This window comes from Bos mutus, chromosome 2 (genome assembly GCF_027580195.1).
Source record: "Bos mutus isolate GX-2022 chromosome 2, NWIPB_WYAK_1.1, whole genome shotgun sequence".
NCBI classification, from domain to species: domain Eukaryota; kingdom Metazoa; phylum Chordata; class Mammalia; order Artiodactyla; family Bovidae; genus Bos; species Bos mutus.
Genome location: NC_091618.1, coordinates 10,676,937 through 10,690,530, shown reverse-complemented (window position 1 = coordinate 10,690,530; position 13,594 = coordinate 10,676,937). Strand labels below are relative to the sequence as shown.

General features: G+C 47.5%; 1 protein-coding gene across 2 annotated transcripts in view; it reads right to left on the bottom strand.

Annotated features, from left to right (window-relative positions):
* The window catches only part of SMPDL3B (sphingomyelin phosphodiesterase acid like 3B), a 32,126-nt gene that overhangs the window by 5,121 nt on the left and 13,411 nt on the right, over positions 1–13,594 (bottom strand). Inside the window, exons 2-5 of one of the 2 annotated variants that reach the window (XM_005895913.2) lie at positions 12,648–12,861; positions 9,693–9,790; positions 2,038–2,181; positions 40–212 (exon numbers count right to left, since the gene is read on the bottom strand). In XM_005895913.2, the coding sequence (XP_005895975.1) occupies positions 40–212; positions 2,038–2,181; positions 9,693–9,790; positions 12,648–12,861 (629 nt within the window). The remainder of the gene's footprint in view (positions 1–39; positions 213–2,037; positions 2,182–9,692; positions 9,791–12,647; positions 12,862–13,594) is intronic. The other variant, XM_070383812.1, reaches the window with a different exon arrangement.

The window sequence follows — 13,594 nt, the reverse complement described above, 5'->3', positions numbered from 1 at the left end:
AGACCCCAGGGAGGGAGGAGAGGAGCAGGGAGTCCTTACCATTTCCCCAGCCAGGGATGCGTTGGTCAGCACGTCGTCCAGCCACTGGAACTGCTGGCTGGGGTCCACCATGCCGGCCGTCTGCTCATTGCTGGTGTAGTACAGGTTGGTGTTGAGGACCACGATTCTCCCAGCCCCGCTCAGCCCCGGCAGTTTCTCAGAATAGAAGGCACCTAGGACATCACAGCCATGGGGGATGTGAAGGGGTCTCTTGCCTCCAGGCAGACACACTCTGTCCCCTGTTACTTCACTTGCCCACCTTGTCCTTCCTTGGCATCCCCCCTTCCCTTCTTTCCCACAGGATGAGCATCGTGGGTAGGACCAAAGGCTCTGGAGCCAGGCTGCCTGGGTTCAAGTCCTGGTTCTATCCCTTACTACCTGTGCCACTTGGGCAAAGTTCCTTAAGGTCTCGATGCCTCAGTTTCCTCCTCCATAGAATGGGAATAACATGGAGGTGTGTTTATCCCTCTGGATTCACTGTCAGCCCTTCTCAGCTCTCTGCCCCAGGAGCAATGGATTAAATCAATGGGTTTCTGTGCTACTGAGGGAAGGAATGAGAGGAGGTCAGGTCTCCTTGGGATGCTGTGTCCCCCATACCAGTGATTCTCAACCTGGTAATTTTGTCCCCAAGGGGACACTTGGCAATGTCTGGAGATGTTTTTGGTTTTCACAATGGGAGATGTTACTTGCAACTAGTGGATAAAGGCCAGCGATGCTGCTGAACACCCTACAATGTACAGGACAGCCCTCCCGCAAAGAATTACCCCTCCCCAAATGTCAACAGTGGCAAGGTTCAGAAACCTGGCTTGAACTGAAGGTCACTGCCCCTGCAAGGGCTGTTGTGAGGAATCTAGCAGTGGACTGAGGGCAGTGCCAGGCACACAGAAAATGCTCGAGGAATATTCACTTCTGATTCTCATTAGTGCTGCGTGGTTAAGAAGATGGGCATTGGGATCAGCCCTGGATCCTGCTCCTGAGGTTGCCTCCTCTGTTGCCCTAATGGTCCAGGAGCGAAGAGAATGAAGACAGAACACAAAATCTGGTGCAATGGCTCAGGGGACCTGCAGCCTCTATTGGACTGAGGTGCAGAGTCTACTCTGAGTCCAGCTTTTATTCCTAACTGCAGACTACAAGACTTTCTCAGATCTTATCTTTCTCAAGACACATGCCATATCAGTTGAAAGTGAAAGAAAGTGAAGTCACTCAGTGGTGTCCGACTCTTTGTGACCCCATGGACTGTAGCCTACCAGGCTCCTCCATCCGTCCATGGGATTTTCCAGGCAAGAGTACTGGAGTGCCATTTCCTTCTCCAATATCAGTTACATACTCCTAAATATCATGGACTTGGACTTCCCTGGTGGCTCAGATGGTAAAGCGTCTGTCTAAAATGGGAGACCTGGGTTCGATCCCTGGGTCGGGAAGAATCCCTGGAGAAGGAAATGGCAACCCACTCCAGTACTCTTGCCTAGAAAATCCCATGGGCGGAGGACCCTGGTGTCCATGGGGTCGCAAAGAGTCAGGCACGACTGAGCAACTTCACTTCACATTGACATAGTACAGATCTCCTTGTGTTTACCCCAGGTCATTCCCTTCTGGGCTAGTCTCGGGAACAATTAGCAAGTGCACAGGCAGCATTCATGCCTGACAGAGACCGAGGATTCCAAGGCCCATGCTTTTATGATCCCCGTCATAATCCCTTCTGGGTCTGGCCCTGGCATTTTTAACAAGGCTATAATTCTAAGAAAGACATGAAAAATAATCATCAATATAGTTTCTCTGTGAAATTTCTCAAGGCTGTGAAAGTACCTTATTACGAATTCCCACTGATCCTCTAAGCTAGGTGATCTTGGCCAAGTGACTTAGTGTATTCAAGCCTCAGTCTCCTAATCTGTAAAATGGGGATAAAATCAGTTCCTATTTCATGGGGGTGTTGTGAAAATGAAATTAGATCAGACTTTGGCATAAAGGGCTCCTTACAGTAGCAAATGATGTTAGTACCTTCTTTGAAGAGAGTGACAGATTCGTTTCTGAGCCAGGGTCGCCACAGCTCTGCCACCTGGTTGTAGATATTGTTGCTCCCTGCAGGTAATTGGTTTTTGGGGTGAAAGTCATGATTTCCCAAAGCAGCATAGACTTTAGTATCTGGGAGGAAAAAAAAGAATATAAAAAAATATATGGGGGACTTTCCTGGTGGTCCAGTGGCTAAGATTCCACGCTCCCAATGCAGAAGGCTGAGGTTCGATGTCTGGTCAGGGACCTAGATTTCACATGCCACAACTAAAAAAAATCCTTCATGCTGCAACTTAAGATCCCACACGCCGCGATGAAGATCAAAGATCCCTCATGCTGCAACTAAGACCCAATGTAGCCAAATAAAATCTGGAAACACTGAGCTCTGCCAAAGGAGGAGGTCGTAGAATTCCCATGAGGAATTGTCCACAGAGCCAGAAGTCATACCTATTAACTGCCTGGGAAAAGAACCTCCTCTGTAATACAGATGCAAGCAGACATAAGCATTCATGTAAGAGAAAACACAGATCCTTGGAATCCCAAAGACAGATGAGAAGGGAGGAACCCTGTCCAGTTTATAATCAGATAAGGTGGGGGTCCCCAGAGAAACAGGACCAGACTTGGCTTTCTTGACCTAAGAGAAGGTATTTTGGGCCTAAGCCATTCAGGGATTTAAGCCTGGCCACAAGGCTTGCCCTTGAACAGATCTCAGTAATAAAGATCTTAAGGGAACAAAAGGACAGACCCCTTTAAGAGGGAAGAGAAGAAACAAGAGCAAGATAGTGAATCAGTTGTAAAGACTCTTGAGTTCTGTTTCAAAGGCAAACACTAGCCTGAAGCACTTTCTCGAGCTGTTTTACAGAATTTAACCCCTGCAGTCTCAAAAATGACAGAATAATCTCTGTTCATTTCCAAGGCAAACCATTCAATATCACAGTATCCAAGCCTATGCCCCAACCAGTAACAATGAAGCAGCTGAAGTTGAACGGTTCTATGAAGACCTACAAGACCTTTTAGAACTAACACCCCAAAAAGATGTCCTTTTCATTATAGGGGTCTGGAATGCAAAAGTAGGAAGTCAAGAAACACCTGGAGTAACAGGCAAATTTGGCCTTGTAATACGGAATGAAGCAAAGCAAAGGCTAATAGAGTTTTGCCAAGAGAACACACTGGTCATTGCAAACACCCTCTTCCAACAACACAAGAGAAGACTCTACACATGGACATCACCAGATGGTCAACACCGAAATCAGATTGATTATATTCTTTGCTGCCAAAGATGGAGAAGCTCTATACAATCAGCAAAAACAAGACTGGGAGCTGACTGCAGCTCTGATCATGAACTCCTTATTGCCAAATTCAGACTTAAATTGAAGAAAGTAGGGAAAACCACTAGACCATTCAGGTATGACCTAAATCAAATCCCTTATGATTATATAGTGGAAATGAGAAATAGATTTAAGGGACTAGATCTGATAGAGTGCCTGATGAACTATGGACAGAGGTTCATGACATTGTACAGGAGACAGGGATCAAGACCATCCCCAAGAAAAAGAAATGCAAAACAGCAAAATGGCTGTCTGAGGAGGCCTTACAAATAGCTGTGAAAAGAAGGGATGGGAAAAGCAAAGGAGAAAAGGAAAGATATACCCATTTGTGCCGGGAGCCGGCGAGAGACATTCCACTCGTGACAAAGGTCATGAGGAAGGAGGCTCGGCATACGCAAAGGCGGGATCGAGCCTCAGGAGTCCCCCCGGATATTCTCGAGCATTTACCCCCAAAAAACCAGAGTCTGCCTACTTTATTGCTTTGTGCTCTCACCTCTGACTTTACTGGGGGCTGTCCCCCACCACCATCTCGCTCTCTCTGTCAAAGAGTTAACTTACAGCTCCAATTAATAAAGTTCCTGGGCAACTAGGAGTGTTTAAATCCAAACCCCTCAGATGGCTCTCTAACTCGCCTGACAAATTTACCTGGACTCCTACAGCTATGCATACGATTGTTTACACTCTCCCAGCCTGGAGAGGCACAGGAAGCTTAAGATATTCGAATAGCTTAGAGCCTCTCAAAGAGTTAGAAACTGTCAGAATAAAACTAGTAAAAGATTTCATTGATGAGCCAATGCTTGTTGCCAAGTTTTCACATCCCCTGAATTGTATCCTTGAATATGTATTAATTAATAGTTGGTATGTAGAAAAAATAAGTAGTGGCCTTGGTGTTAGTAACTTTAGACCCTTAAGGTAATAAATTCTTTCCTTTGTTGTAAACCCATTACACATCCGCCCTATCGGAATGCAATTTTATCTTCGGAAGATGGCGCCAAACCTTAAAGTAATTACTCTTAGAGAGTAATTAGTTGATAAGTCTTTGTCAAGAGTCATAAAATGTTAATAGGCCTTCTGGCCAGAAGATGATGTAAATCACCTAAACCATTTGTATACAATAAATTTGCAGGAAAGAAACCCTGGTTTTTGATAAGCATCAAAAACTGCTGACTTTGCATCCCCTATTATCCTCTATGTGTAACTTAGGGTATAAAACCTAGTGGAGATGATGGAATTCCAGTTGAGCTATTTCAAATCCTGGAAGATGATGTTGTGAAAGTGCTGCACTCAATATGCCACAAATTTGGAAAACTCAGCAGTGGCCACGGGACTGGAAAAGGTCAGTTTTCATTCCAATCCCAAAGAAAGGCAATGCCAAAGAATGCTCAAACTACCGCACAATTGCAGTCATCTCACATGCTAGCAAAGTAATGCTCAAAATTCTGCAAGCCCAGGCTTCAGCAATATGTGAACCGTGAACTTCCTGATGTTCAAACTGGTTTCAGGAAAGGCAGAGGAACCAGAGATCAAATTGTCAACATCCGCTGGATCATGGAAAAAGCAAGAGAGTTCCAGAAAAACATCTATTTCTGCTTTATTGACTATGCCAAAGCCTTTGACTGTGTGGATCACAATAAACTGTGGACAATTCTGAAAGAGATGGGAATACCAGACCACCTGACCTGCCTCTTGAGAAATCTGTATGCAGGTAAGGAAGCAACAGTTAGAACTGGACATGGAACAACAGACTGGTTCCACATAGGAAAAGGAGTACGTCAAGGCTGTATGTTGTCACCCTGCTTATTTAAATTCTATGCAGAGTACATCATGAGAAACGCTGGGCTAGAAGAAGCACAGCTGGAATTAAGATTGCCAGGAGAAATATCAATAACCTCAGATATGCAGATGACACCACCCTTATGGCAGAAAGTGAAGAAGAACTAAAGAGCCTCTTGATGAAAGTGAAAGAGGAGAGTCAAAAAGTTGGCTTAAGGCTCAACATTCAGAAAACTAAGATCATGGCATCTGGTCCCATCACTTCATGGGAAATAGATGAGGAAACAGTGGCTGACTATTTTTTTGGCCTCCAAAATCACTGCAGATGGTGATTGCAGCCATGAAATTAAAAGACACTCCTTGGAAGGAAAGTTATGACCAACCTAGACAGCATATTAAAAAGCAGAGACATTACTTTGCCAACAAAGGTCTGTCTAGTCAAGGCTATGGTTTTTCCAGTGGTCATGTATGGATGTGAGAGTTGGACTGTGAAGAAAGCTGAGCGCTGAAGAATTGATGCTTTTGAACTGTGGTGTTGGAGAAGACTCTTGAGAGTCCCTTGGAGTGCAAGGAGATCCAACCAGTTCATCCTAAAGGATATCAGTCCTAAATATTCACTGAAAGGACTGATGCTGAAGCTGAACTCCAATACTTTGGCCACCTGATTCAAAGAGCTGACTCATTTGAAAAGACCCTGGTGCTGGGAAAGATTGAAGGCAGGAGGAGAAGGGGATGACAGAGGATGATATGGTTGGATTGGCATCACCGACTCAATGCACATGAGTTTGGGTAAATTCTGGGAGTTGATGATGGACTAGGAGGCCTGGTGTCCTGCAGTTCGTGGGGTCAGAAAGTGTCGGACACGGCTGAGTGACTGAACTGAACTGAACTGAACCCCTGCAACCACTAGGTCCTGGGGTCACTAAGACAGGACTTAGCGACTGAACAACGATCACCAGATCTACTGAAACCTAAGGGATGATGATATTGACGTTTTCTGACCCTCATGACTTCAATCAACCAAAGCATGGACTCTGTCAACTTTGCCCTAATTCTGTATTGAATTCTCCTCCTCAGGCCGCTTCATGAATATATGCATATATATGAATATATGCATATATCCCTCCCTAGCTTAAAACTGCCCCAATTTTACTGTTCAGGGAGCCACTGATTTGGGAAAGATTCCTGGTGTTCTCTTTATTTGGTGCAAGTAGTAAATCCTTCCTTCTCCTGATGTTTGGCTTGGTTGTGTCTTTTGGCCTAACACCCACCAAGAGTCGAACCTTGTTTTGGGGTAACAGGTTTTTGCTGTGTCTATGTGTTGGGCACTTCTAGAAGCTCCTTACAAGCATAAACTCCATGGGGGCACCACCTGGCATCATGTTCATGACCAAGTTCCCTATCCCTAGAACGCTGTCTCACCCATACTAGACACATTTGTTGACGGACTAAATGAATGAATGGGTTACCTTATTTAATCCTCACAACAGCCCTCTGGGCAGGTACCATTATTTTCCTCATGTTGCACAGGGAGAACACCGAGTGTCCAGGGCATGGCCCACCTAGAGCGTGGCAGAGCCTGAACTGGGGCCCGAATCAGTTTGCCTTGCACACCCATGTGCCCCATCGGCCACAGTGGAGAGGCAGGGGCCAGTGTTCACAGCGACTCTGATGAGGAACCCAGGTGCATGTGGCGAGAAGAACTCACGACATGGAACCAAAATCTCAAATTTCAGCCTCTTCCTCCTCTCCAACTTGTTGCTTCAACTTATTTATCTTTATAATGGGGAGTGTTCTGCTTGACCCACGTCACTACCATTCTCAAATAAGATAAGGCCTTGTTTCACCTCTTCCAGTTTGTTCTCATTTTAACATCTCTACAAGTGGGCCGTGTCTTACCATTGAGGCCAGGAGAAAGCGCTGTGTCATACTTTAATGGACAGCATTTTTTTTTTTCTTAGCAATACATAAAACAATGAAACATCCTACAGTCAATGGTATCTCAGATTTAGGAAATCCAATGCATATGCAAGCATGTTATGAACTATAAAATCTTATCATTTATACTTATATGTTAAATCATAATAATAAAACATTTTCTTATCCATTATTTCACTTTTATTCGTGAAGCCACATGTGGAGCAAAGAAAAGAGCGCTCAGAGTAAAATCTGAGTTTGAGTCCCTCCCTAGGAACTGACTAGCTTTGCCCTATAGATTTGTTATCTATACACTGGGAATAATACCTATTATTACCATGGGGGAGAGTGCCCTGGTTTGAGCCTGTGTGCCTATGTGTTAGTCGCTCAGTCATATCCGACTCTTTGCAACCCCATGGCCTGCCAGAATCCTCTGTCCATGGAATTCTCCAGGCAAGAATACTGCAATGAGTTGCTGTTCTCTTCTCCAGGGGATCTTCCTGACCCAGGGATGGAACCTGGGTCTCCTGCATTGCAGGCAGATTTTGTTTTTACCGTCTGAGCCACCAGGGAAGCCCCAGTGATTTCTGCTGGAAGATTAACTAGCCCAAGCATGTCTGAGTTGGTTGAGTTGAAGTACGTAGATTGGAAGTGTCCTGTCAGCTTCTCTGCACAAATTGATTTACATTGAGGGAAGGAGGTGTCAGAAAGGAGGTTGCCTCAAGGACAGATGTGGGAATTGGGGGGCGGGGGTGGGTGGGGGTCCCTCCTGGAGTGGGAGTGGTAGATAGGAGTTGTCCTCAAACCAGGATCTGCATCCCAAACCTTGCCTGTTTCCTTGACCACAAGGGTCACGTTTGTCTTCAGTAAAACTGAGGCAGTAATAACACCTCTCTCTAGGATTATCCTGACAGTGAAGGAACTAGGCATATATACAATATTCTCAGAGGAGTGCCTGACACTTAGCACTTGATACATAGATACAGGACTTCCAGGTGGCGCTAGTGGTAAAGAACCCGCCTGCCAATGCAGGAGACTATGAGAAACGCAGGTTTGAGAAACGCGGGTTTGAGAAACGCGGGCTTGATCCTTGGGTCAGGAAGATCCCCTGGAGGAGGGCATGGCAACCCACTCCAGTATTCTTGGCTGGAGAATCCCCATGGACAGAAGCGCCTGGGGGGCTACAGTCCATGGGGTCGCAAAGAGTCGGACATGACTGAAGCGACTTAGCACACACACATAGATACATATAATTGTTCTTGCTGCTATTACCTATTTTTGTTATCACTATTCTGTATCTGGGTCCTGAGAGACCCATGATGAAGACCTTCAGCGGAAACAGCTGTACCAGAACCCCAGGGCGATTGGGGTAGGGGTGGGGGTTGGGACTTAGGATCTGCTTTCACAGGTCTCCCGCTGGGAGAGCCTGATTTAGACTCCAAGATCTTGTGTTTGGCACAGCCTGCTTAAAGCCATTTCTAAGGACCATTAGATGGGGCCCTCCACCACAGTCTCCCCGTCACGTCCTGCGGGGCTGTGGCCATAATCACTCACAGTCCTGGCTGCTCGCCCAGGCTCTGAAGGCCTTGGATGCACCACAAAGCAGCACTTTGGCCAAAAATCTGCATCTCCCAGAAGTCCCAGCAGCCAAGATGGTTTGAGAAGAGTAGATGGCAATTCCAGGGCCATAGCAGGACGCAAAGGCTGTGTGCAAGCCCACATGAGACTTACCAGGGACGATGCCTAAAAGTAACTGTAGACGCCTTGAGAAGGGGCTGTGAGTCTGGTGTTATACAGGCAGGACGGAAACCAGTGAAATGTCAGGCATTTCCATTAATAAAAAAGAAACAGGTCCGAAATGGAGTTACTTGTGCTGAACCCTAGGTCAGCAAACCAAGTGTTAACCAAGTTAATACCTAACCTAACTGAAGTTTCTGCCTCTCCCAAGAATGTGACCTTTACACAGTCAATATGGAATTAACACAGGGGGCACTAATGAGGAAATCTGTTTGACAGATCCCACCTTTCCCCTAAAGGAAGGTGACTTTGCCCAAAACAATCCCTTTTTGCTAGAGTCTTTCTTTCTCCACCCTCTTCTGTCTGTAAAACCTTCCATTTGTACAGCTCCGTGGAACCCCTTTCATTTTTTTTTTTTTCATCTTTTTTCTCTTTTTGGCTGTACCACACAGCCTGTGGGATCTTACTTCCCTGACCAGGGATCAAACTTGGGTCCCCTGCATTGGAAGCACAGAGTCTTAACCACTGGACTGCCAGGGAAGTCCCTGGAGCTCCTTTCTGTTTTTAAGGTGGGATGCTGCCTGAGTCATGAATTCTTGAATAAAGTCAAATAGATCTTCAGATTTACTCAGTTGAATTTGGTTTTTAACACCATTAATAGGATTCTGTGTGTATTCACAAGCGGACTGGCTCTCATTCATGTTCCCCACAGTGTTCCTGGAAGTAGGACCTGATTGCTGTGAAGTGCCTGGTACGGGACCTGGCTGGCAGCCATCATCGTCATGGGGGAAGGTCATTCCTTTGCACTTTGGTGCTGTTTTCCTCCCGCTGTGCCAGGCACTGCCTGGGTGTCAGGGAACATTGTGGGGACCCAGGGCACAATCTTACCTGGAAAGGCCTCCCTGATGAGCTGAGTCAGCTGCTTCACAATTTGCAGCACGGCCGCCTCACTCAGCCTCTCGTTGGGCACGTGTGGTGTGTCATCACTGCAAAACACAAGCGGCTCGGGAAGTGGCACAAGGAAAAGAAGGGACAGCTCCCTGTGAGAAACCAGCTCTACCCAGACCCAGCTGCAGACTGGGACTCAGACAGCTGCTGAGAGGGAGGGACCAGGCTGGAGTTGGGAGTCACCCGGACAGAGTTCAAGCCCTTGCTCTGCCATTAACCTGCTGTGGGTCCCTGGGCTGGTTGTTTAACCTCTCTGAACTTCCACAAGCTCATCTGTAAAATAGGGACAATATGGAACTTCAGAGGATCTGTGGGACTTCAACAAAAAAGGTTCCAAAATCACTGTGCAGAGCGACTGCAGCCACGAAGTTAAAAGATGATTGCTCCTATGAAGAAAAGCTATGACAAACCTACACAGAGTATTAAAAAGCAGAGACTTCACTTTGCTGGCAAAGATCCATATACTCAGAGCTATGGTTTAGTCATGTACTGATGTGAGAGTTGGACCATAAAGAAGGCTGAGCGCCAAAGAATTAATACTTTTGATCTGTGGTGTTGGAGAAGACTCTTGAGAGTCCCTTGGACTGCAAGGAGATCCAACCAGTCCATCCTAAAGGAAATCAACCCTAAATATTCATTGGAAGGACTGATGCTGCAGCTGAAGCTCCAGTACTTTGGCCACCTGATGCGAAGAGCCGACTCATTGGAAAAGATCTTGATGCTGGGAAAGATTGAAGGCTAAAGGAGAAGGCAACAGAGGATGAGACGGTTGGATGGCATCATTGACTCGGTGGGGTGGAGAAGCTGATCTGAGTTCATTCCTTGCCCCAAAGGTTCTAAGGAGTTTGGACCTGCCTTCATAATAAAGCATCTGGATGTATTCTGGCAGGTCCAGGGCCTGCCCCAGGACCATTTAGCCCCCACCTGACCCCTCATTTGACAGACCTAAATTCCTGGATCCATCTTAGAAAGGTGCAGCAAGAAAGAGAAAGAGGGAAGGGAGGTTTGGGGAAAAAAGGAGGAAGGGAGGTTTGTGAGTGATAGGAACCCCCACAATCTAAAGCCTGAGGACTCTGCTGGACTGAGCGCAGCAACTGTGCCCCGAGACCCCCTGGGGAAGTTAAGTAGCTGAATCATACGGAGACCACTACTGGCAGTCCACGCTGGCTCACTTTGTGCCGGGTACTTGCCGTGTGTCGAACCCATATCCACTCATTTATTCTTCATAATAACCCTACAGTGGAGCTTCTATTGTTATCCCATTTGACAGATAAAGAAACCAAGGCAAAGAAAGGTGAAGAGTCCTGCCTAAGACAGTGGTGGAGCCAGGGTTTGAACCGGTCAGCCCGGCTCCAGGGTCTATGCTCACATCCATTACATCCTACAGTGTCTCTGATGCCCTCGTTAGGACAGCAGGAGTGGCCCTGGAGCCCCATCCTCCCTGGGGACAAGCCAAGAATCTGAAGACATCAGAACAAAACTCCATTTTCCCCTAGTCTGGAGGATTAAATTCTGTGTGATAGAAAACATATTCAGTTGCTACAGGTTAATCCCCAAGGGATTGTGATTCTCCCAGGAGAGGCCAAATTTCTTAGAAACCGAAGAATTAAAAGGGGGGGCCCTAGAGGTCTTCTCATCCAATGTCATAACTTCTGCAAATCCCAGAGATTTCCCAGAAAAATCATGCTTTTCTGTTAAAGGATGGTGAATTTCTCAGAGGGATCATGTCTTTTAGAACGTTACTCATTTCTCAGGGAGCAGGGGGCCGGAGTCATGGCCTAAAACTCACTTTCTCCTTGGACTGATTCCTGAGCCCTGGGAAACCAGAACTGCCCAGGATTCTCTGAGAGACAGTCACATTTCTTAAGGGTCCAGCCTTACTCCACCCACTACTGTCCATGTGAGGGTCATTCTGGTCACTCCCATGTCACAGTGAGGGACAGCTAGGGCCGTCGTGGCTTTGCTCCACCTTATGGAAGTGTCTATAGAGGCTAGAAGAGGGCGCAGGAAACCAGAGCTCCAGCCAGCCCTCTTCACCTGCTCTCTAGCTCACCACTTCCTACAGGAAGTCCTCCCAGTTTCACCAGAGGGAGTCAGGTGCCCTGTGAAACTCCCCCACCTGCCCAAAGCCCCTCTCTCCTCGCTGGGATATCATGGTCAGTGACCACATCTATATCACCCAGGAAACCTTGAGCTCCCTGAAGGAGGGTCGGGGTCCCTATTATCTCTGTTCCCCCATGTCTACCCAGGGGTGAGCACAGGGCAGGCTGATCTACCAAGAGAGGGAGGGAAGGATCAAGTGAGTGAAGTGGGGACCATGAGCGCTGAGGAAAGTTGAAGGACTTACAGCAGTATCCTTGGAGGAGCAGCAGAAATGGCATCGCTATGGCTGAGCTGAAATTGCCCCTCAAGCTCTCTCTATGCAGGCCAAGCTCTGGCCAGGGAGGACCCGCAAGGCCAGGCAGCCAGGGGTGGCCCACAGCTGGCCAGGACACTTGGTCCCAATGCTGGCCCACCTTCAGCCCTCCTAACTTTCTCCTCTCCCTGCATTTGGGTCTCTGGGGCTTGCAGTCCCTAAACTCTGGTGGGAGTGGCAGCAGGGTTCATCCCCCGACTTGAAATCCAGGACTTCCCCACATGCTCAAACATGCCATGACCATGTCCCCAGCCTCAGTGAGTGCCAAGTTCTGCTGAGTCTGGGAGACACGAGGTCAAGGGCACAGACCCTGGAATCAGCCAGGCCCAGGCTCCCATGGACAAGCTTTGAGTTTCAGGTTCATCCTCTCTGCAACAGGGCTGGTGTGAGGACTAAGGGAGATGGTTTGGGGCAGGTGCCAGGAGGGCAAGGGGCATTCGCAGTGGCTAGGGAAGGGTAGCTGTGGTGACGGCTCTCACCCAGTCCAGAGGATGAAGTCTGGCTCTGGCTCGATCTCCTTCATGGCGTAGATGGAGGAGTTGATAAGGATCCAGGGAGAATCACAGAGGTAGTCGCCCCAGGGGCCTGCGTTGGGCACCGGCTGGGAGCCTGCAGACGGGCATACCTGGAGAGGGTCTTCAGACACCTTGTAGTCAGGGTCCAGGTGCAGGTCAGAGATGTGCCAGAACTTCCCTGCAGGGACAAGGAGACCCTTTAATATGGGTTCCTCCCTGAGCCTGGCTAGGGAGGGATCAGGAGAACCCTGGGGTAGGAGAGGGGAGTTTACACAGGTGAAAGGAAGTTTTCTCCAAATCCAGGGCTGGGCTTTGCCCAGGGAGGCACTGAGCAGAGCAGAAAATAGGCTTGGTTCTGTCCCTGACCTCTGACCTTTGACAAGACCCTTTCTATTTCCCCACCTCAGTGTTCCCAGCAGCAGCAGGAGGGATTGGACTGTGTGACCTTCAGGAATCCTTCAGGAGTTCTATGTAGAACTTTGTTTTAAAGCAAAGATGAGTTAAGCACCCAGGTTCTGGAACCACATACTAGCTGTGTGACTCTGGGTGAGAAGCTTCACCTCTCTGAGCCAATAACTAGAGCTAAATGTTATGCTCTAGGGAAATATATACAAAAATCTGGGAGAAGGCTTACACACCAAAGGCATCATAAGATCTTGCTAATTAATACCAGCAAAAGGCTGGGGAATAAGTGTGGAAATAAAAAGGAAAGAAGGCTGAGCACTGAAGAATTGATGTGCTTGAACGGTGGTGTTGGAGAAGACTCTTGGACTGCAAGGAGATCAAACCAGTCAATCCTAAAGGAAATCAACCCTGAATATTCATTAGAAGGACTAATGACGAAGCTGAAGCTCCAATACTTTGACCACCTGATGCGAAGAGCCGACTCACTGGAAAAGACCCTGATTCTG